This window comes from Misgurnus anguillicaudatus, chromosome 10, assembly GCF_027580225.2.
Source record: "Misgurnus anguillicaudatus chromosome 10, ASM2758022v2, whole genome shotgun sequence".
In the NCBI taxonomy this organism is placed as follows: Eukaryota; Metazoa; Chordata; class Actinopteri; order Cypriniformes; family Cobitidae; genus Misgurnus; species Misgurnus anguillicaudatus.
Window position 1 is genome coordinate 16,970,094 of NC_073346.2, and position 24,047 is coordinate 16,994,140.

The 24,047-nt window shown below is 38.3% G+C and overlaps 2 protein-coding genes across 5 annotated transcripts; one reads left to right on the forward strand and one right to left on the reverse strand.

Moving 5' to 3' along the window:
- The first annotated feature begins 277 nt into the window (after positions 1-277).
- On the forward strand, positions 278-5,564 carry trim109 (tripartite motif containing 109). Its single transcript, XM_055209752.2, has 6 exons — positions 278-799; positions 3,279-3,374; positions 3,809-4,042; positions 4,239-4,333; positions 4,411-4,526; positions 4,617-5,564. Exons 1-6 carry the CDS (start codon positions 350-352, stop codon positions 5,120-5,122), a joined length of 1,497 nt encoding a protein of 498 aa, XP_055065727.2. The 5' UTR covers positions 278-349; the 3' UTR covers positions 5,123-5,564.
- rusc1 (RUN and SH3 domain containing 1) lies at positions 4,987-24,035 on the reverse strand. 4 transcript variants are annotated; one of them, XM_073871991.1, is made up of 13 exons: positions 23,422-24,035; positions 19,362-22,478; positions 15,420-16,403; positions 14,858-14,977; positions 14,684-14,760; positions 13,195-13,212; positions 12,789-12,963; positions 12,166-12,271; positions 12,020-12,066; positions 10,776-11,565; positions 9,765-9,923; positions 9,143-9,258; positions 4,987-5,122 (listed from the first exon to the last, which is right to left on the reverse strand). In XM_073871991.1, exons 2-13 carry the CDS (start codon positions 22,390-22,392, stop codon positions 5,109-5,111), a joined length of 5,637 nt encoding a protein of 1,878 aa, XP_073728092.1. In that variant the 5' UTR covers positions 22,393-22,478; positions 23,422-24,035; the 3' UTR covers positions 4,987-5,108. The 4 variants fall into 4 exon arrangements, with proteins under 4 accessions (XP_073728092.1, XP_073728090.1, XP_073728091.1 ...); XM_073871989.1 differs by lacking the exon at positions 4,987-5,122 and having other exon boundaries at positions 5,906-9,258; positions 23,422-23,801; XM_073871990.1 differs by lacking the exons at positions 4,987-5,122; positions 13,195-13,212 and having other exon boundaries at positions 5,906-9,258; positions 23,422-23,796.
- Positions 24,036-24,047: the final 12 nt, after the last annotated feature.

A 24,047-nucleotide genomic window follows, 5' to 3' on the forward strand; every position in this document is an offset into this window, starting at 1 on the left:
ATCAGGCTGTAATGTAAAAGTGTTTGTCATGTGATATGATTTATATGGGGAGTTCATCAGTGTTGGGAGTCAAATGACTCACTTTATTTAGACCAGTAAGACAAACATGTGTTAGTCAAGTATGGGCAGGGGGAGACTTCCCAAACACCTATCCCATCACAGCGCATGTGGTGGTGGACGTGTTGTTATTTGTCCCAAAGCCAGAACCACAGCTGTTAGGACAACACCTCAAACAGTATCTAAACCCTCTGTGCCAGAGACTGCTTGGGACATTTAGGGGACACGAGCTGTGTTGTTTCATTGTGGAGACACCTAACAAAGCAACAGCCATATAGGCTTTACATGAGCAATGGATTCTCTTCTGTCCAAACAGATTCAGTGCTCTGTGTGTTTGGGGGATTTCACAGATCCAGTGAGCTTGCTGTGTGACCACACGTTTTGCAGACAGTGTATCAGCAGTCATTCCCACAGCAGCCGGCTCAGATTGTGTCCGGAATGCCGCAGACCCTACACCATGTGGGATCTTCGATCCAACCGGGTCTTACGGAATATGGTGGATGCGGTGAAGGAACATTTGACCGAACAACAAGCCCAGAGGGACATGGTTGCTTCTGGAGCACACAGCGGGGCCATGAGACTGTTCGAGGAACCTGAGAAGCTGGTGTGCTCCGACCATAAGGAGAGACTCAAGCTCTTCTGTGAGACAGATCAGAAACTAGTGTGTCTGATCTGTAGGGATTGTGTGAAACATCAGGGACACACGTTCAAACCTGTGGAGGAGGCAGCAGAGCCCAGGAAGGTCAGTGAAGTATGGTGAATTAATGTCTATAAAATACCGAGACTTCGGGGAGGTTTCCTGGACAGGGCTTAAACTTAGTCCCAGACTAAACTGCATGTTTGAGATGTCTTACCTGAAAACAGATTGCACTGATGGTTTCAAAAGCAACAACATAAACAAACGGCTTTTGAGGACTAAGCGCAACTTCCGGTGGACTTCCACATAGAATATATAACAAGTAGTTTATTTCAGAGAACTAGGGAAATAAATGACAAGTGAAGTAAATAACTTTTATTCATTTGTCATATCTAACACGTATCAACTATTGTGCTGAGCTAACTTTACTGTTTAAAATGAATGTATACAATATTAGCTACAGGACCTTGAATTCTTCCCTGGCTGCCAAACCTCTCTGCACAGTTGTGATATATGCTCGTCTTCTTTGTCAAAACCAAAACATTTTATTTTCGACAAGGTATTTGTTTTAGAGATCAGTTAAGCCACTAGCCTGACCAATAAATAAATACAGACCGGAAGTTCACTTCGGTTCAGGCGTGTAACCGCGACAACGTGTGTGGGTTTAATGAAAACATTGGGTGTTGCATGTCGGTCTGACGTACAGATGTAAAGTCGGTTTGATGTCAAAAACCAATATGAGCCTAACTTCTAGCTGTAACATTGGCCTGACATCAAAAACCAACGTTGGCCTGACACCAAGCGGCAATGGGTTGACGTCAAAAACCAACATCGCACTGATGTCAAGCTGTAATGATGGGTTTACCTCAAAAACCAACATCGGATTGATGTTAAAAACCAACACCGGACTGACGTCAAGCTGTAACGTCAGGTTGACCTCAAAAACCAACCCTGGATTGATGTCAAAAACCAACACTGAACTGACGACTAGCTGTAACGATGAGTTGACATCAAAAACCAACGTCGGTTGACATTAAAACCAACATAGGACTAATGTCAAGCTGTAACGTCGGATTGAAGTCAAAAACCAACATTGGTTGAAGTCAAAAACCAACATCGGACTGACGCCGAGCTGTAACGATGAGTTGACATCAAAAACCAACGTCGGTTGACATTAAAACCAACATAGGACTAATGTCAAGCTGTAACGTCGGATTGAAGTCAAAAACCAACATTGGTTGAAGTCAAAAACCAACATCGGACTGACGCCGAGCTGTAACGATGAGTTGACATCAAAAACCAACGTCGGTTGACATCAAAACCAACATTGGAGTAACGTAAAGCTGTAACGTCGGGTTGACGTCAAGCTGTAATGTTGGGTTGATGTCAAAAACCAACGTCGGTTGACATAAAAAACCAACGTTGGTCTGACGCCAAGCTGGAACGTCGGGTTGATGCCAAACACCAACATCGCACTGACGTCAAGCTGTAATGATGGGTTGATCTCAAAAACAAACATCGGGTTGACTTTAAAAACCCACACCAGACTGACGTTAAGCTGTAACGTCGAGTTGACATCAAAAACCAACACTGGATTGATGTCAAGCCGTAAAGTCAGGTTGACCTCAAAAACCAACATCGGCTGAAGTCAAAAACCAACACTGAACTGACGCCTAGCTGTAACATTGAGTTGACATCAAAAACCAACGTCGGTTGACATCAAAAATCAACATCGGACTGACGCCTAGCTGTAACATTGAGTTGACGTCAAAAACCAACGTCGGTTGACATCAAAAACCAACATTGGAGTAACGTAAAGCTGTAATGTCGGGTTGACGTCAAGCTGTAATGTTGGATTGATGTCAAAAACCAACATCGGTTGACATCAAAAACCAACGTTGGTCTGACGCCAAGCTGGAACGTCGGGTTGATGTCAAACACCAACATCGGACTGACGTCAAGCTGTAATGATAGGTTGACCTCAAAAACAAACATCGGGTTGACTTTAAAAACCCACACCGGACTGAGGATAGTCCCACACCTCAATACTGTAACGTCGAGTTGACATCAAAAACCAACCCTGGATTGATGTCAAAAACCAACACTGAACTGATGACTAGCTGTATCGATGAGTTGACATCAAAAACCAACGTCGGTTGACATCAAAACCAACATTGGAGTAACGTAAAGCTGTAACGTCGGGTTGACGTCAAGCTGTAATGTCGGGTTGATGTCAAAAACCAACGGCGGTTGACATCAAAAAACCAACATAGGACTAATGTCAAGCTGTAACGTCGGATTGACGTCAAAAACCAACATCGGACTGACGCCTAGCTGTAACGTTGAGTTGACGTCAAACACCAACGTTTTTGCTTTTAGACACAAAAATGTATTATTCCAGTTAATGAGTTTCTAAATATACTTCTAAATGTGTAAAAGATCTTAGTAAAGAACGAGTTAGTGACCGTAAATGTTTGAACAATAGATAAATTAGCGTATTTCAAAATGTATGTTTGCATGTATAACTTTGAGATGACGTGTGAAATGTGATCAGACACAAACAACTCTGTCCTGTGTGTTATAGAATTCGTTGTTAGAACCCTTGAGTTTCCTCTCAAAGGAGAACGAAGACCTGGAGGCCCTTATGAAGAAACAGACTCACGAGATCTCTAAAACTGAGGTAAAAAATACCAGTCCATACATCCATTCATACTGATTCTCATACTGACTTATGATTTGTCATTTCTGCACTTATGTCACCATTAATGAGGTAATGACACGTTTCTACTTTTGGCTGGTAGATAGTCCCACACCTCAATACTATACTCTAAAGCTAATATGTCAGGCTGGTCAAAATACTCTTACTTAGCAATGTTTACAGCACTGCATAGCTGGTGTGTTTACTTTTTTAGAAAAACCAACCCAAAATAAATGGCCACATTAAATGTATTTTTACATTTTAATAGTAGATTTTTTTTAAATACTGCTTTTTGAAGTTTTGAAATAAATAGAGACACATCCTATTTTTAAGGCTGACATAATGGTAAACATAGATAACCATTACGAGCACAACATTTACCCTTATTTTAGAGATATTTTTGTTTTTTGCCACAGGAGAGATCCAGACAGCTCTCTGCCCAGATCTCTGCTCAGTTTGAGGAGATGCATCAGTTCCTGAAGAAAAAAGAAGAGGAGGTGAAGAAACTGTTGGAGAAAGAAGAGAAGGACATGGTGGAAAAGATGAAGAGAAACAGAACAGAAATTGAGGAAAAACTGAACGATGGAAGAGAGAAAGAAGCAATTCTACACTCGGTCTTAGAGACGAATCAGCCAGATGGGTTTCTGCAGGTTCAAACTAATTGAGATGCATCATTTAGGATGTAGAACAATTTGTACATAAACCAAAGAAGTAAAACACGGAAAACAAAAATTATCATAAAGTACATTATATGTTTATATAACTGATCAGCTAATAATGTAATTGTTATGTATTCATATTGTTGCTTTAGTTCTGTTATTAAAACTGTTTGGCCTTTTCCTATAGTGGTGGATTGAGAAAGGGATGGAATTTGTTGAAGAAATGAAAGATGAAGAAAACCACAATGATGAAAATAATGAAAGTGTTTCTCAAACAACACAGTAAGTACTCAAGAGTACCCAACATCATTCTCAATGCAAATATTATAGTCAAGTTCACCTAATCTTCTGCATTTTAGGTTTAAATCAGCGGTGAAAGATCTGAACGTGACACCTAATAATCTGTTTCTTGGCCTTCGTGAAACTCACTTGCAGTTTAGTGTGTGGAAAGAGATGTTGGGTTCCATCAAACCAGGTTAGGATTAGTAATATCAGTACAATATCAGCATATCATGTACATGTCTTATTAACATTGTTCATATCTTCTATTGTTTTTTCTTCTTAGTCCCTGATCATAATGTCATATATGACTGTCACGACCCATACCTGCGGGTGTCCACGGATAGTCGCTCTGTCGTCCGCACATCCAAAAAGGGAATTTTTTTGCGTCACAAAGACTACAGGCCTGTGGCAAGAACCCACAAAACCTTTCAGTCAGGACAACATTACTGGGAGGTGGACGTAGGAGGGAAGATAGACTGGAGTGTGGGCTTTGATGGCGGATGTATAAGTAACTTGAACAAAGACATTGGACTTCACCTTAAGCATGACCGAGGATACTGCATCAAAGAGTATGACACAGTGAAAGAGATAGATCTGACAGTGAAACCACAAAGGATAGGGCTGTACCTGGACTGTGACAGGTGTCAGGTGTGCTTTTATAATGCGGATGATATGACATTACTGCACACCTCCACATACCCTTGTGCCATACCGTACTCGCTCAGCCTCTCTCCAGGTGCTTATCTTGCCGGAAAGAATGCTGATCCACTAACAGTTACCTGGAACTGACTGAAATGGAAAACAATCAGACGGTTATTTAAGATGGTGTAGTTACCAGAGATTGCAGATATAGTGAAAACAGCTATTTAATATTCTGTCTATAGGAAATATTAACTGCTTTAAGAAGATAAGAAAAGCCTGTTGTATTTACTGAACTTGTTCTCAAATGTGCGATTCAGCAGGTGTTGGTTTCAAAGGTGCAGTGTATAACTTATATCAGTGGTTCTCAAACTGGGGTCCGGGGCCCCCAGGGGGGCCGCGAGATGGTGCCAGGGGGGCCCCAGTTTTATGACATTTTATAAAATACATTAATTTATCATGAATTCTGTGAAATTAAACCTAAAAAAAATAAGGCAGCACTACTTTGCATAATTTAATGTTGTGTCTAATTAAAATGTGAAGTTTTAGAACTGTTTTTTTGTGATAAATTTTCTTTGGGGGGCCCACATTTATTTATGTAATAAAAATGAAATGTTTTAGAATAAGATGTAAGATTATGGGATGTATAGTCTCTGCTATAAATGAATCTGGTTGAAAAATACTTTTCTAAATCTTAGTCATGATTATTGCAAAAGGTCTAATTATTCTCTTGATGATCAGGTTTTCATGCCTGTGCATTATTTTTATCACGTTTGTCCTTTAAGGACCTTCGATCCATTAAGTGAATTCCTTACATTGCAGAAAAGACCTTAAATTGCTGACTGGAAGAATTGACTGGAAGAATCTGGAAGTTATAAAACGCACTGTATCTCATAGAGATACTTCACCACAACACACGTCAATAGCCATACACATTTTTTTCATGTTTTATTGGGTTTATTTACAAACACCAACATGCATAGAGCTGTTTGACAGGGAATGAGAGACCTCAGGAGTGTGGTACATTACATATTATGCTTTAAATGTGCTACCAGCAATGGGCAATATCACATAGAGCTACACAACTCACACAAAAGTCTTCTCACACACAACAAGAGATAGATAGAGAGATAGACAAGAGGAACAGATAGAAAGCAGGCCATTTTATATAATTAACAACAAACAATGCACTACTGTATATTTATATATATGATGCAACAACTCTTTCTTTCTCCAAATCACATGTCAAGTCAAATGTTAACTCACAATTGTAAATCTACATTTCACACTGTCCCACAACAAGCTCATAATCATTTGAATTTGTTAAGACTTTAATGACTTTAATGGAAACCAGTCAAGTAGTCAAACAATTTTAAATAATATCAAATGCATTACAAATAATATATTTAGTCAAAAACCTGTAGGTTATAAGTTTAATCAATTTGTTGCTAGAATGTGTGTATTATTTTAAATAAATTTCAGCGGGAGTACAGGTCACACACTAATGATTTTGCCAAGTGGTTAACCTAAAAAAGAGACTGGGTTGTACATATTTTTAATGAACGCTATTAGGTTTTATTATCAGCTATCAAATAATAATGAAAATAATAAGTTAACAAAAATTCCTTAATCATTTATGATTGCAGTTTGCACTGTGAGGTAAGATTATAACTGAATCTCGCGTCACTGTAAAAAAAATAGCTGGTTCAACTTTAAAAAAGTAAATAACCTGGTTGCATTAAAGGTACAATTTGTAAGATATTTGCAGTAAAATATCCAAAAACCACTAGTCCAGTGTTATATATTTTGTCCAGCTGATTACTAACAATATCTATAATGTTTTCAACTACTTGTAAATTGCCATTCTAAACAGTGACACGGGGCAGTGCAGTCGCCTGTAAATGACGTGGATATCTACGTTACCCTTTACTGACGTAAAAACCACATGACAACAGTGTCGTGGACAAATGCGGAAGTAATAGCGTCTGTCGGGCCACTCGCTTTTTATGGTAAGTTTGTTCATCTGAACACTTAATTCTGTGCTGTGTTAACAAACCATCGTATTGGACTTATACTGTAACATCTATGACTAACAACTAACAATTGCGTTTTGAACATTACATGAAACCTTACATAATGAAAAAAATGATGTCATCAAACACAACATTTATAAAACGTGATTACTTTACCTCATGTGTAACATGATTTCTCGTTCCCGTCTGATTGATGGCCATCAGCGTTTGAGTTAAAGACAAACAAATCCCATCAGTCTACGCGGCTTCAGAGCGTCATTAATCTACGTCATTGTTATTGATTTGATCTGGCGCCCTCTAGGGGCGCAGATTATACAAATTGCTTCTTTAAAATTAAAACAAAATTTAAAAATATTAGTTGACACAACAATTTTTACACAATTGATTCAACTAATATTTTAATTTAAGGCAACCAGGTTACTTACACTGAAAAAAAACCTTCTGGGCATCGGTTGCACATGAATTATGTTTCCTTAAAATTAAATTAACAGTAATAAAAATTATTTTCATTTTAAGAAAACTTGACTCAATCAATGTTAAACTGGTGTATATAATTAAAGTACGTAGATCCAACAACTTCAAAATTAAAACTAAACTAAAACTTAAAGCTGTGTTTCATGCAATCTAGCACATTAACATGACAACTTTCTCCAGATCTCTGACAGCTTCAGTTTCATCCGTCAATGAGTGTGCGATATAGCAGCCTAGTGTGCATACTCTGTTTCTTCCTTAATGTTTATGTCAAGATACGTTTGATTTGAAATTGCTGTTGTGTGACACAAATGTTGTATAGTCACATTCATGTTTTTGGAAAATACAGTGTCATTTAATAGATGAAGCAAGCTCATATTAAAAAGATCTTTCTTACTACAATCCAAGCCCATATCCTTAGCACAGAGTGTGAATATTTTGAGTTATGTACCTATGCATGCTCACAAATGAAAAGGAAAGTTGTATTAATGATTAAGTGACAATTTAAAGACACATTCATACACATTCATGCAGGTTTTATATGTAGACCTCCGATTCAAAGTATTTAACCAACACAGAATATCCATTCAAAAGAAAATCATTAATGCTATCAATCATACAGTATATGGTTTCTCCAGCAACAAACCTCATAAATATTACAGTACAGATTATGCATAGTCATCACTATCAAGCTCATGATGATACAGATCTTACCACATTACCATCACATTGTAAAGAAAAGTTAAACTATTATCTACACACTACAGCTCTGAGATATTTGACTATTACCATTGAGAGTTACAACAATTCTTATAATGAAATTATATAAAGCTACACCAATCTGATATTTCAAAAAAGAAAGATTTTGCTCTTTTTGGGGCATATTTAGGCAAAATCAAGTGTTCATCTTTCTTTTATTATTAATTGTTGGTGTACACAGGATAGCAAATATAATTATTTTAAAGAATTCATTTTAATTGTTTTTACTTTTTTGGATTGACTAGCTCAAAATATTTAATAACACCAAATCATTGATTATAAAATAAACAAATTTTAGTAAAATAGTCTAATACAGCCCCAAAATAAGCCAAAATACGGCTGATCTTATGGTATAATAGTAAAAGTGGTGCAAACTGTACCAGTATTGGTTATATTTATTTATAGACTTGATGTGATGTGATGTAATGTAATGTAATATAATTTTGTAAATATTATTTTGTATTTCGATAACTATGTGCTAAGCATTTTTCTGGAAGCATTTTGTTATGGCAGAACACCTGATAATAAATACAATATTATTATTTTATTTTATTTTTTTAACATGATTCTTTTCATTTCACTACTTCTATTTCTTGTTTATCTGTCTATCTATCTTAGTAAAGTCTATGGTAAATATATAACGATTTATTTATCATTTATACAGTAATTTATAGTGTCTGTATATACCACCGAAAATATTTCAGACATCACAAACCAGGCAACAAGGCTCATAGATAAACAAATAAGCACATAACACTGCTACGAATTACTACATCTTAATATGGTTTCATTTTCCTTATTCAGTAGTCTATATCCCCTGATATTCACACAAACATACAAGTGGAAATAAGTATAAGTCACATGACAAGTGAAGCATAACCAATGGGAACAAGGCCCTCTTTGTCACCTTGACGACACTGTATCCAGTCATGGTCCACACCTCCTAACAGAACAAGCTCCTCCCCTTTCCTGAAGCTCAGCTCTGCACCAGTGCCTGTGTAGTCACACAGAGTTCTGATCACCCTAATAAATCACAAAACAATATTCGTCAAGACTGAGAATCAGGGGGAAACAATAATACAATATTAAAATAAATTAATATCTGGGTCTTGATACAACAATTACAATTCTTTATGTTTGATATAATCTCTATAACTAATCGCTTAGCTGTTTCCTTGCTTCGAGATGTTTTAGAGTACAATGTCAAAAGATCTAGAAAAATAATTTAATTGGTTAAGTACTCTTGTATTTGCATCTTTCTCATGTCCTATTAAATGCATTAATCAGTGGGCGTGGTTAAAGAGACAATGAAGTAGGCGTTGCTCTTCTGCAAAGGCATTCTTTCATCGCACTATGACATCATATTGAGACAAAATCTCACATAAAGCTTTTTGGCAGCTTTGTTTCAATAAAAGCTGGGTTTGGACTATTGAGTTTCATTTCTCAATTTATCACCCAGAAAACCAGATAGTGAAGCCTGAGCATTTAACAAAAAATCAAAACAATAAAACATCTTACTGAAACTTTACCTCGGGGGCTTCGGTTGATCTCTGGTTTTCTTGCAATTTTCATTTTCATCTTTTTCCTCATCTGTGTTTCTCTCTCTCTTTTCAGATGGAGGATCCTGGCCACGAATCACAAAGCGGTTAAGAACAGAGACCCCAGGTGAGAGCCACTGCGAAGGCCGTCTGTGGAAGAGCATCAGGAAGATGAATTGAGAAAAGGCACAAGAGACTACAAATAAAAACATCTGACATGAAATACTCCTACACTATCAGAATAAAAGGTACAAAAATAGGGCTGTGACGGTTGCAGTTTTTTACCATCGTGATGGTAATGCACCAATTCACTGAGGTGGTGTGGTGGTTATAAAATGTGTGAGTGGGCGCACATGTAGTCATGCATGTACGTGCACGCACGCATTGATCCATATAGGCTTATATATATGCATACATATATTTTGAAATATAAAAATGTAAACAAGGATCAGATATACATTTCTTAACAAACGTGCATGTTCATAGTTGCTGATTTCTTTTTCCGCCAATGGGTGCTTGTCACAATGTAAAGCAATGCTTGGGTTACTTAGCAACGGCAGATGCTCTGGAGATGCTCTTGCCTCATTGTTCTGCTCACAAGCCAGTGGGTCATCGCTAATATCAGTTGCCTCCCCTTACAAATACCGCATTAACTCTGTCTGCTAGCCATTTGCGTTCACACAAACTTGAAGACATCTCGCTGGGCGAGACTTTACTTTTTCATAGTTTGTGGCATGCACACCATGTCACACGATGGTGCTGTGGTTATGACAACATTACAAACCTATACAAGAAGGTCCAAAAGTTGTCACTTGTGTGGTGCCTTTTCAAAAAGTAGACTTTTGTATCTTAAAGGTGGAAATTGGTTCCTCAAAGGTGCATACTGGTACCTCAAAGGTACATCCTTAGAGGTACATATTATAACCCAAATGATACATACTGTAGGACCGTCCCAGTGACAACTTTTGTACACAATAGTCCTAGACACAAGTATAATCAAACCTGATTGTTGTTGGTAGGTTGTTGGGGCTCTTAGAAGCTCCAAAAAGCCTTCCAAAGCTCCAAGGAACAGTTGTCCCACGATCCCACAAGGAAAGCTCCTCTCTTGCTTGCTGTCCGTTTTCAAATTGACTTTTCGGATGCAGTGGGAAGGCCGTCTTCAAGTCATCTTGTGAATTGGGGCTTTTAACATCCTCTGAGGAGCTAGAGGTGGCCAAACCAAAGTTTTGCCCCAAACGCTCCCCCAAACGCATAACCGCCCCCCAACCTTGCTGAAAAGCCTGGCCTGCCTGCTGAGAAAGACTCGCTCCACTCTCACTACTAAAATGCATTGGAATATCATTTCCCTTCAGCCATGATAATGAAGGACTGGCTTCTTCTTTGGTGACACCTGAAACAGGATTGCGATAGGCTGAATCTTCAAACACATCAAAAGCATGACTGGACAGGCTTGTGAGGCCTGGATTGGAATTAGGGCCTTGTAAATCCAAGGCCTTGTGGTCTTGCTCTAATACGCTTCCAAGATGATGGCCACTGCCATTGAAAAGCCCCTTTGGAGACAAGTAGAAGCTGAAGTCTTCATTTGGCGGACTACGTACGTCGGAGCTGTGACTGGCTGGAGTGAGAGTCGGGGAGGTGGGGTCTAGGTGGTGATGCTGAAACAGCAGATCGAGGTTGAAGGTCAGAAGAGAAAGAGGCTGTAGCAGAAGAAGAAGCTCCTCAAAAAGATGCTGACAAGAAGTGAGTGACAGTCGCATGAAGGACGAAGGCCGATAAAAAGTCTCCAACACATCTGCAGGAGAGGAAATGCTAGATGTTATTGACAGGAATCAGGTAAAAGCTAAGACCATCAATTAATCCTGTATAGTCTTGCAGTGAAATCCAGCTTAATAGTTTTTTGTTTTGGAAAATGGTCAAGGCTGGTCTGTGCTGGTGGACCATCTTAAAGTACAAACAAACCAGCTGATCTAATAGTTAATCAAGTTCTAGTTTTTAAATCTCAAGACCAGCCATAAAAAATTATCATTTTAGACCAACTACCATGTTATGTAAAATAAAGCAAAGCTGTAGCTCAGTTTGCAGACCATTGCATTTGCAGTGCAAAGGTAATGGATTTGATTCAAAGGGAACACATATACTAATAAAATGTATACCTTGTAATGCACTATAAGCCACTTTGGATAATGCATGAATGTAAATTTTACAAATGGAACCACAAAGGTACTACAGGACATGTTGATACCTACCACAGCAGGAGTGCAGATGGGAAAACCAGTAATCCAGAAGCTTGTTACTGCGTGACAGGGTTAAAGAACAGGAAAATAGTCAACTCATTTAGCCAAAAACGTTATTGTAGAGTACTTGAGGTAAAATGAGGAAAGCTGTGGCTTACTTGAGAAGACCAAACAGGAAGGCGTTGAACCTGTGTCTGCTCTGCTTAAGCTGGGGAAGCCCCGCTACTTTAGCCTGAAGGTTGTGCAAGGCCTGTGTGCTTGGGCCTAGACAACCACCACACACAAAAAGGGAGGAATTTAAAAGACATTTTTAAATATTATTACATTTAGAAAAGAAGGCAACAGAATCAGTGTGTGCTGTACAGAAAACGAGTGCCAGGAACAAAGAGAATAAAACAAGGGAGATGCATAGAGAGAAGATGATGTGAAAAGCACTGGGGAACAATAAATATGATCTTTATACCTGCCATTAAAGAGATACATCACCAAAAAATACAAAAACTGTTAACTGTACCTTTAAAGGTATAGATACTTCATCTACAGTAATGTAGGCTACCCAAAAAGGTACAAAATTGTATTATGTTTAGTATACCTGTAAAGGTACAAAATCTTTAGGGTACAGAAAAGGTACAGTTGTGTTTAACATTCATGACGCATGACAAAAAACACATGAGGTCAGATGAAGTCAGAACACCCGGTGTAAATAGATGTAGGAAATAAAAAATGACATGGTTACCAAAGTTAATTTTTTGCCAGTTATAAGGGTCCAGGTGTCTTATACCTGGTTTGGTGGAGGCTAAAACCAATCCCCATGGTGAATTTGGCCTTCTGCCTGAAATGAGGTCACTCTGATGGGGTTTGAGTCCATCACAGAGCAGACTGCGCAGGGCTGGGCAAAGGCACTGCAGTACCAGGCGACCCAGAGAGGGATTTACACTGCTGTCTCCAGAGAGAGCCTGTAAACAAAGGTCAAGAAAAAGCAATGGAAGATAGAAGAGAGATGCAAATGTGCAAAATAAGAAATATAGGACATAAGAAAGAAATATATAAAGTGTTTAAAAATGAATAAAAGAAGTAGATCGAAAATGAAAATAGGTGATAGAGGTGAAAGCAGAAAAGGTGCATGAGGTTAGTGAGCAAATAAGTTATTGACAAAGCTCATGTTTACAATATGAACTTTGCAGTACCGGATCTACTGTGTGAAACTTGAGAAAGAAAAAGATAGTGTATGAACGTGGCATGAAGAGAGAAGGAACAAACAAGCATGATTTACTAATTCTTTATTTGTTTATTAATTCTATTCCAAGACTTTTAGGATTAAGTGGGAATGTTCAGATCAAGTTGAAGTGGTGTTAATGGTTTGACTTTATGTAAGGGATAATATATAGGCAGCCGGTTGTTATCTCAGAAATAAGCCAAGACTGTGTGATTGAAGGGGTTTATTATTTTGCGATAACATGCTGCCTGTACGTTTTCCTGATTGTTACACAGCTATTTAACTTATAAGTAAGGTAAGGAACATTAAATATTGACTTGAAAATTTTATTTGCTCATTTTTAACAAATGTTGACCTTCCATGAGGAAAACCTATTTACTTTTGGTTTTAAGATAAAACAAGACGTTCAAATATCACAAACACACTATTTGGTTAAATCATTTGTAAATATAATGTCATATATGTTATTAAAAGACATATTTATATTTCATTGTTGTGTAATATTAAACTAAAAACATACATTGGAATGCCCTGACAGGCCAATCAGAAACAAGCATTTTTATACAGGGAGTGCAGAATTATTAGGCAAGTTGTATTTTTGAGGATTACTTTTGTTATTGTACAACTACAGTGCTCTTGGTCAATTCAAAATGTTAACAAACCCTCAACCCTGAACATTTAAGTAGTAAAAGTGAAATTTTGGCTTTATTAAGAGAATATTTCTATGTACATCATTATTAGGCAACTATTAGTGTGAAGAATTACTAGGCAACCAAATTAAAAACAAAGATTCTACCATCTCACCTGTTCCCTTTCACCTGTCAAAGTGAGAACAACAAACAAACTCTACATTTACAAAAAAAAACAATAAAAAAATAAAAAAATATATAGACTCAGTGACCAATATAGCCACCCTTCTTTTCGATAACAGTCACAAGCCTTCCATTCACGGATTCAGTCCGTGACTTGATCTGGTCTGAACAAACATTTTGTGCAGATGCAACCACAGCCTCCCAGACACTGTTCAGAGAGGTGTACGGTTTACCTTCACTGTAAATGTCCTGCTTAAGAAGGGATCAAAAGTTCTCAATAGGGTTTAAGTCAGGTGAAGAAGGGGGCCATGGCATTAGTTTTTCATCTCTAAGGCCTTTACTGGCCAGCCATGCAGTGGAGTACTTAATGTCAATGATTAATATTTTATAAGGTTAAATTTGGTAATTAACCCCCCAACTCATAAATATAAATTGCACTTTGTGTGATGTTACATATGTGTCACATCCTGATTAAAAAAATACATATTTTGAATATATTGAATCTGTATTTTGAATTTTAATCAGATTTCAAATGCCCTAGGAATGTGGTTTAAAATACAGTTTTTTGTACAAAATTTGATTTTTGCTGTTTGTCTGAACAAGACCAATGATGGTAAGTTTGAAAGAAAACACTGGCAAAGAACAAACCTTCTGCACAAGGGTCCTAGATGACTTGAACTGAGCCAAAATGGCCTCCACTGCCACACTGACTGAACTGACAAGAGCTGTATCACAAAAATACAAAAAATGAAAGTATTGATTTACAAATATGAACCAATGCTGTATATCAATTGGATAACGACAAGCTATGTAATACTTTACATTTCTTTTCCTGCAGGCACGCAGAAGACAGCCCTTCAGTTCTCATTAGGGGCCTTGCATCATCTCCTATCCAGGCCACGTTTTTCTGCTCAGAGCCAGCAAATGAGACGCTGCGAACAGCTACAAGGATGGGAGATAAAAGGGTGGGGTTAGAAACTCGATTAACAGAAGATAATGCATCTTGGTGAATGCAGTACATGATAATCACGTGTAAACTTATATCTTATAGAGATATTAATGAATAAATTATATAAAATATTTATTCATTTAAGAACATTGGTTGACCCAGTTGGAGTTGCCACATGCATAAAACGAGGTGAGTGAACAACAAAACATGCTAAACATCATTATATGACATGGTAAATAACGCAAACAAAAAGAAACATTAACAGTGTGACAGTAAAAAAGTAGCATGAAATAATGAATAATAAGTCTTCATGCCACATACAACAAAACAAGACTTGAAAACACACCAACAAACAAACATGGTGCTATACATTTAAATAAAGCAGATGGAGGTGGAAAATAGAGCGAGATGAGAATGAATGCACTGATCTCTTACTTAAAGTATGTGGTGAAGGAGTCTGCTGAGAGTGAGGTACAGGGACTGATGGCTTCTGCAGAGGGGCTTCAACAGGTGGGGTGTAAAGGTAGGGGTAATAAAGGGGGGCAGCAAGGGCAGGAAGGGTGTGACTTCGAGGGAAAAGGGGAGAACAGAGTCGGGCAACATCTGTGCCAGGAATAGGAGGTCCAGATCTATGGGGAGGTGAGATTGCACCTACGGGGGACAGCCGTGGGGGTGCCCCTTTATGCAGGGGGCAGTTTTTGGGATGGTACAGGTAATAGGCAGGAAAAGACAGAATCTGCTCTTTATTTTGTGTAGTGGTTTTATTACTGTTGTGATCTGAATAGGAGTAGAGTGAATCAAACTGTGTATCTTTGTAACTGTTGTTGTTCGCGTAGCTCTGTTTTTTGAGCTTTCGCATTGTTATGTAGCTTTCCATGTCAATGTTCTTATATGGCGTTATGTCGCCGTCATTGAGTGTGTTAATGTAAGTTGGTGGTTCTGGGTCTGTGAAAAGCTTTAGGGTGTTTCTTTTGTATGTTTCATTGTAATAAAGGGACTCGTCGTTTTTTGTCGAATCTAATTGACTGTTATACACAGAGTTGGTTTTCTTATTTTCTGAATCATGTTCGTAAAAGTACAACGAATCCAGAAAGCTGTTCCCATGCTTACACTCATGATACAATGAATCCATGTTAGCATTAAAATCATTTCCTTGGTTATAGAACAAAAACGCATTGTTTTCTGTATCAGTACAGTACAGGGAATCTGTATAGTCTGTATATTTTCTGCTAGGGTTAAAGGTGGAATTTATGCTTGATGGTTTTGAAATGTTTATGGAACCCTCGCATTGATGCACGGCATGATCCCTGTTAGAGTCAGTGTGGTACAATTGTGAGGCTTGTGACATGGGACCAGAATGTAGGAAATAAGGTGAGGTCAAAGGGTGAGGCGTGGAGAGAGACAGGGGAGGTGTGGACACTTTAATAAGAAAATGGTGTAGAGAAGTATTAATGTGTAAGATGGTGAAGAATTATGAAAGTATAGCAATGGAGGAGATCCGGAATAAAAAGAATGGGCAAAATGACAAAACACAGCAAACAGTGAAGAAAGGGAGAGAAAAAGAGAGAATGGAGAACATGTTAGTGTCATTTTGAAAAAGAAAGAATGCATTTATGTAAACATGAAGCAAGATGTTACAAAATTCAATGTATTCAATGTATAGAGTACTTGATGGGTCTAAACCATACAAAGATTGGAACCAGGGTTCAAAATTAACTTTACGAAACTTTAATTCTTTGTACTGTTTTCTTGACTGTAGTAAATGCTTTGGTTTTAACCATTGGCGACGCTTATATAAGCAAGGGTCAGCCCTACAGTTTATTCTCAGTAATTGCAAATTTTCATGAGAATTGTCTCATCATGGTAATTGTTAATTTTGGACCCTGATTTGAACACTGTATAACATAACACACCATAACAAATGAGGAAAGAAATATGGATAACAGTCATTGTCCAACGATGAATTAATTAAAAAAATATAGTAATTACTAGATTATAGGGATAGTTCACCCAAAAATGAAAATTCTGCCATCATTTTCTCTCATGTTGTTACAAAAGTGTATAAACTTCCTTGTTCTGATTAACACAAAGCAAAATATTTTAAGAAATGTTTGTAATCAAACCGTTTGTGAGCCCCATTTACTTCCACTGTAGGAAAAAAAATACTATGGAAGCGAATGGGGCTCACAAACATGTTCATCAGAACAAAGAAATGTATTCAGGTTTGTAACAACATGAGAGTAAGTAAATGATGACAGAATTTTCATTTTTGGTTGAACTATTCATTTAACTCCTGATAACCTTCACAGAGTGCTGGCGGTCACAACTTTGTTTTTAGTTGCTGTTTTTAACTCTAAAACATCCTCTTCAGAATTTTTTTTTACAAAAATCCTATTTGTATGGCAGTTAATAGTAGTGATGCACCGATGTATCGGCCGCCGATATTTATCGGCCGCCGATATTTATCGGCCGATTTTTTATGAATTTGAAACCATCTGCATATCGGCAATAGCACGAGAAAGGCTGATACCAATTGTTTATTAATTAACTGCATTAAGAAATCCATTATAAGTAAAAAACGAGTTAATGTTGTTAATAAAATAAATGCTGAATAGCAAAAACCACCTTTGAAGGTTGTCATGCTGTCTTATTATATTTATTTTAGCTTAATTTGTGCCTCTCTTATTATGTTGGTCAGTTGAATGTTAATTAGATCCAATCCATGTTCAGTAAAAATTATTTGATGCAGAAATAAACTAGCAAATAGACCAACTATATAGTATTGTATACAAGCGTTTAATATCCGTATCGGCATCAGCCAGAAGTTGTCTGTTTAAATCTGTATCGGCCCAAAAAAATCCTATGGGTGCATCCCTAGTTAATTGAAACCATAACAGCACCGTATCTGATCTAAACTTTGTACGAGAAAGCACTCCCTAACTAGAATATTACTGCATGAGCTGGAGTAGGATCACATTTCACCTGCCATGGAAGGACTCCAAACACACAGGCTTCTCAAGATAAACACTTTCTGTAGTATACTGAAAAAGTATAGCCTAATTTTTTATCATCCTGTGCACATCTCTAGATTATGATTTATTCAGGTTTTTCCGTTTACTTTTCCCTACTTGTGTCTGCTACCTCTTATGGCAAATCAAAATCTGTCAGCTTGTACTGTGATTGGTTAAAAGGTCTAAATGATGCATTTACTACACTTAAAAGTCCCTGTGAACCGGAAAGCACAATCGACTTTACTTACGTGTTGTGACGTATTTCCGAGTGAAACGGAATATCACACAAGAAAACTAGTGGACATGGCTTGTGTTTGCCACCGTGAATTGATTGGATATAGAAAAGTAGGCATTTTGTTTAGAAATGGAACTCACAGCAGACTGACAGTTAAAGGGGGCGGGGTTGACGGATGCTCCCGGCCAAGCCGTCTAGTTTAATGATTGCCACAAGAGAAAATTTTCTGATTTTGATTATGCAAAATAATAATAATTACCCATACGGATAAATTATTTATAATGAACACTGCCATATTATATTAATAAATAAGATTAGTCAGTTTTGATGTTATGGCGACTTTAAAAGCATAATGTCATGTTCACTGGCTATCTGACAACCAAAAGAGTGAAGAAAAATGCAACAATAATGATTCAGTTTACTCATAAAAAACAAAACAAAAAAATGCATGGATACACAGCCATGCAACTTTAAGACAAACTAAAGTAGTAAATTGTTTACTTACTAATATCTGTGAATAAGATAAATGTGTATATTGCTAAGGCACGTAATATTATAGCTTTAATGTATTAACCTTGCAAACAAAAATGGGGCTCCGTTGAAAATACATTTGCTACTCGATTTCCAGGCACATTAGAGGCCATAAATATATCTGATGTCAAATGTGAAGTAACCTGATCTAGGCAAATTACCATTGGAGAGATACAGAAACAGTACAGAGAGGAGCAGTGCAAATCAAAAGAAAGAGATGTAGAAAATATTCTTTACGTGGTGACATAATTTAAAGTTGCTCATGAAATCCCTTTGACTTTATTTGAGGTAGAAATAAAATACAGTATATGAGAAAGTTGTAAAGATGTACAGAATATGGTGTAGGTGAGGGGATGAATAAAAAAAGCTTTATGACATCAAGAGAAATAACATACAGTAGGACCATTACCCTGCTGCATCCTGAAGTTCTCCCCAGATTTGGCTGAGTGACTCTATTATGGCTCATCACTATGTCATCAGCTCATTGTCATTTAACTCTTTTATATACTATCTTTCTTAAAAATTTACATTGGTGTACAATGTGAAGAACTCTGTAAGCTTTATAATTCAGAAACCAAAATGTAGTATTTGCAACTTTACCTGTTGTCCTGGATTCAAAGGTCCATGCTCCATCTGCCATTCCTCTAACTTCCACTTTCTCTCCATCTTCCATCTTTTTGGGTTGACCCTCTTTATATCTTTCATCACAAATAGTCCTTAGGCTGCCATCACTGACTGAACATCCAATTTGTTGGAAAGCTTTGGGTTCTGCTGGACTCTGCCGGTCTTGTATATTCAGGTGGCACATTTCCCTGAAAAGTGACAATGAGGCAGGAGTGGGTGGTGGCTGGAGAAAAGAGGCTTGTGCTTGGGAAGTATATTCCCAGCCATCTCCATCAATCTTCCCTCTCCTCCATTTCAGGTTGTACAGAAAATCTGGATCTGGGGTCACTACAGCTGGATCAGGTTCTGATAGAACATGGGCTGGTGGTAAACCCTGCTTGCTTCTATTGCGTAGTTCTTTAAAGGTTGTGACTTTTGAGCCTGAAGTTGATTTTTGTAACGTGTCATCATTGGTTGGTTTTTGCTTCTCAAGGGGTGGAGACTCTGTATCTGGGGTGAAAGCTATCAGCCAGTCAAATCTTTCTGGACGAGAGGCATTGGCAGGTACAGTGCATGGCTTGAGACGGGGAAGTTCAGGAGGATTGGAGACTATTGGTGGACGAGGGGGCAAAGGTCTTGGAGGCGGAGGAGGAGGGGTGTCAGAAATTGCTGAAGTATAATCAAAATTCCCAAAGCTAACATCTGGAATGTCTGCACTGCTAAGTCCCGTACTGTAATAGGCGTTGGAAGGTAAAGTAAGATCAGATCCAAATGTACAACTGCAGCTATAATTACAGTTTCCATTATTTCTCTTACGTCGTCTTGCCATTTCCGTGAAGGTTGTTGTTCTGTGTGCATCTTTATGCTCTTCTTTAGAATCTTCCTCTTCACTGAGCACATCTAATTCCTTTGCACTTGAGGACCTGACTTTCCCAAATGTAGTTCCCTCTCTCAATCTGGAATCCAACTCCTTTTGTGTACTGTTTAATCTAAGTTCTCCTACCTCAGAGATATCGGATGCTGACTGTTTCTCATTCTCCAGAACAACATCTACGCAGACTCCCAACTCTGGACTGAGTTTAAGCAACTCAGCTTGGGTAAGACCTGCCAGTGCAAGCAACTTTCGGATTTCTACATCCAATGCATGAAAAGATGGAGGGGGTGGGAGCGATGGTGGAGGTGGAATAGCTGGAGGTGTGGTCAAGGCAGGTGGAGGTGGCAGTGGAGGAGGTCTGGAAATTGGAGGTGGAAGGGACTGGGTGGTCTTTTCTCCTTTAAGCTCAGCAAGCCTCTGGGCCTCTAGACGGGCTTTATGACGTCTTCTAGGAGGTGGAATGGGTGGTGTGGGGGAGATGAGAGTGGATGAGTCTGTATTTAGAGTAAAGTAGGGCACAGGCTGTGATGGAGGAGGAGGAAGTGCAGGTGGTTTTGAGGTTGGGGGTGAAGATGACAATGTAGGCAATGTAGGATCAGACACAACTGTTGAAGTTTCATTGGTGGACAAGACTGAGAAAACATGTCTGCTGATGTTTGTGTATATGTGAGATTCTGGCTGGGCACTTACATGCCTTTTTGGAGGTTTTGGGGGTCTGGGAGGGGGAAGAAGATCCAGTGGTGACGAAGCCAGAGAATCAAGAACAGGGGTTTCATCAAAGTCAGAAGGGGCTGTCAGATCCACCCCTGCATCAGAAAATTCCTGGGAATCACACGATTTGTTGCTTTTATACAATTTCCATGGAATGTCAGTATTTTCTATTTCATCCAAAACTCTGGGAATATCCTCATTATTAAGGTCCAATCCTTCTTCCTGAAGTTTCACAAGATAAGCCAATTTAACTTCTTTGTTGACCCTCTGAAGCTTCTGTTGGTGATCCATCCTATCTCTCACAATCAACTCATTGTCCAGTTCCCAACGTGCCAAATGAACAATGCGGTAGAACAGATCCACTTTGCCTAACTCTTCCATTGAGTCTAAAAAATTAAGGAGATTTACTTTAATAGATTTTCCTTCTGATGCCTTTCTGTCTGTGTAGTCAGAGCCGGGGGAGGATGGGGCTGAGGGATAGCCTTCATCAGGCGAGCAAAGAGAAAATGGTGGTCTTGCAGAAGTGTTGTGATCAAATGGTAAGACACTGGTCTCAAAGGCAGGGCAATGAGAGACGGGGGAATGAGAAGACGGATCAGGGACCTCTTGATCCTGTGATGACATTGAAAATGTATCGGGGAAGTCGCACTCCAGATCTGAACAGCTGCTAATGGATGTGGAAGAAGATGAGGTAGAAGATGTAAGAGAGAAGTCCAGCATGGATTCTGGGCAATTGCAAGAAGAAGGAACAAGAGTATCATCATCTTCATCATCATCGTCATCATCACCACCATTGCCGTTTCCATTCACATCAATGTTGCCATTCACATTTACACTGTTGTCACCGTTCTTGAGGTCATCTCCATCTTTTGCATCCACATTGCCATTTTCTTCATCTCTCTCCTCCACTGGAATGGCGTGAGGTTGCTTTACTTCTGGCTTGCACTCATCTTCTTTGACATCATGTTTTAAAATAGCCAATTTATCCTTGTGAGGAGGTGGAGGTGGTGGAAGTTTCATTTGTTGCCTGATGGTTACAGTGTTATTATTGTTATGGTTGTGATTAAAAAGGCTGTTACTATCCTGAGGTGAATGGCCATCACAACACAAACAAGGTAGGCTGGGCTCGTTGCAGTTTGGATCCACAGCTGGGGCAATATTTGATACAGTGTGTCCACTTTTTGGTTTTGAGATTGCTGATATTGCGTGAGCACCAATCTTTTGTGGACGAAACAATTTGGGCTGAACTACTGGGGCTCGTGGACCTTGACTGGGGCCCTTTAACCTGGAAGTCTCAGGTGGTCCCCGAGTGCCACGACGAGATGATGCAGGGTTCATGTTTTTGTCCTCCTTCTTAGTCCCTTGGCTTGGTTTTGCCTCTATGTGCCTATTGTCAAATCTTCGGGAACGAGGGGGCACGGATGGGCGAGAGGAAGGGTGCATGGTGGGATAGTTTTATATGTGCCACTTTTTTTGGAAATTGTTTAAGAAGCCTGTTAATTTATGAACATCTTGGGTCCTGTTAGTACCTGAAATATTGAGAGATATCTGTCAATATCAAGACAACATCAATGACAAATGAATCACCCTGCTTGGGCAGAGATAGTAATTTACTACAGCATATTACTCGGAGCATATTATTTTGGACTTATTTAAAAGCGCGTTGATATTTTAATTTTTAACATTATTCGATGGGGCTGAAATACATGCAAACAGTGTTTTGTCTTATGTTGTACCAATATCATAAAAGTATACGCCTGTTGAATGACAGACAATGCTTATAAACACTACCAACTGTTAATTTAATTCTCACAATCTTTACATTATTTATTCAATAATATATTAAATATCAGGGCAAGCTTTTTCAGATACTACATTTTAATTAAGCCGAACAAGTGTATTCGCAATATCTAGACTCAGATTCCAGTTTAGACTTTATTCAGAAATTAAAGTAAAGTAAAAATATGTATTTCAAAAAATGTAGCATATGGAGCAACATAGCAATGACTAACGCTGAGTTATCCGCTTTTTATGCACACAGTGCCGTGGGCAATGCACTGCTCGCACATCCAATGTCCTTGGATACAGAGGATGTAAATCTAGGCCTAGCCTGCGCTTTAGTAAATAAGCTAATTTTAAAATACCTTTAAACATCGTGCATTGTTATAAGCCTATGACTGTTAGTTTATGTATACAAAGTAGTAAATGTTTAATAGTATTATTATTATTTATAGACCGTAACGTTATAGGCTGTAAGATGTCTTATAAGATGATACATTAATAAAATAGCACTGCCGTGTCACCTCTTCAAAGACTTTGAGGGACTGTATAAATAAGAGCTGGACACTATAATCATTTCATCGTAACGTATCGTTTTGTTATTTACATTCGATGTATAACGTTACTGTGATTGATAAAATAATCGATACACCAGCAAATCCGACAATAACCCAAAGTAACAGAAAAAATTACCTCATTTTCGAATGGACAGAAAGGACGTTTTCTTCTGGCTCTTGCTCTTTATTTCAGCTCATAAACCATAGCTCCGATATTATTTCACACCGTAATTCTCTTTCCACTGTCTATCGCTCCGTCATCTAGCCCTCCCCTCTCTTATCCCATCTATGTGACCCCACCCCTCAACAGCATCTTTCGAGGCGTGTTCGACTGTATGCGGCGCGCGGTGCGCAGCTTGTGACATCGAAGTACCGCGAGAACGACTCGAAAGCGAATCAAAACGCGGTACTTCGATGTCATACGCCGATCCGTCTGCGCAGCGCTGCGTGAACTGTGGCAGTGTTTGGAGCGGAGAATCTTTAAATTTTCTTTAAAATTTCTGTCAAATGTCCAAAACAAGCCTACTAGCCAACATGCCTTAATTTGTATTTTAGATTTTTTTAATCTTTACTGAAAGTTAACATGGTTTTATGGATTTGCTATTCACCAACAACATGCATGATATACAGACACTACAGATGAATTTGCTTTGATATAAAAAAAAGAATCACATTTCTTATCTGTGTGTCTCATATCTTCTAAAAAGGTAGCCTATTGTATAATAGGATCCAGCATTTGTATATAGATCAACACATGACAAA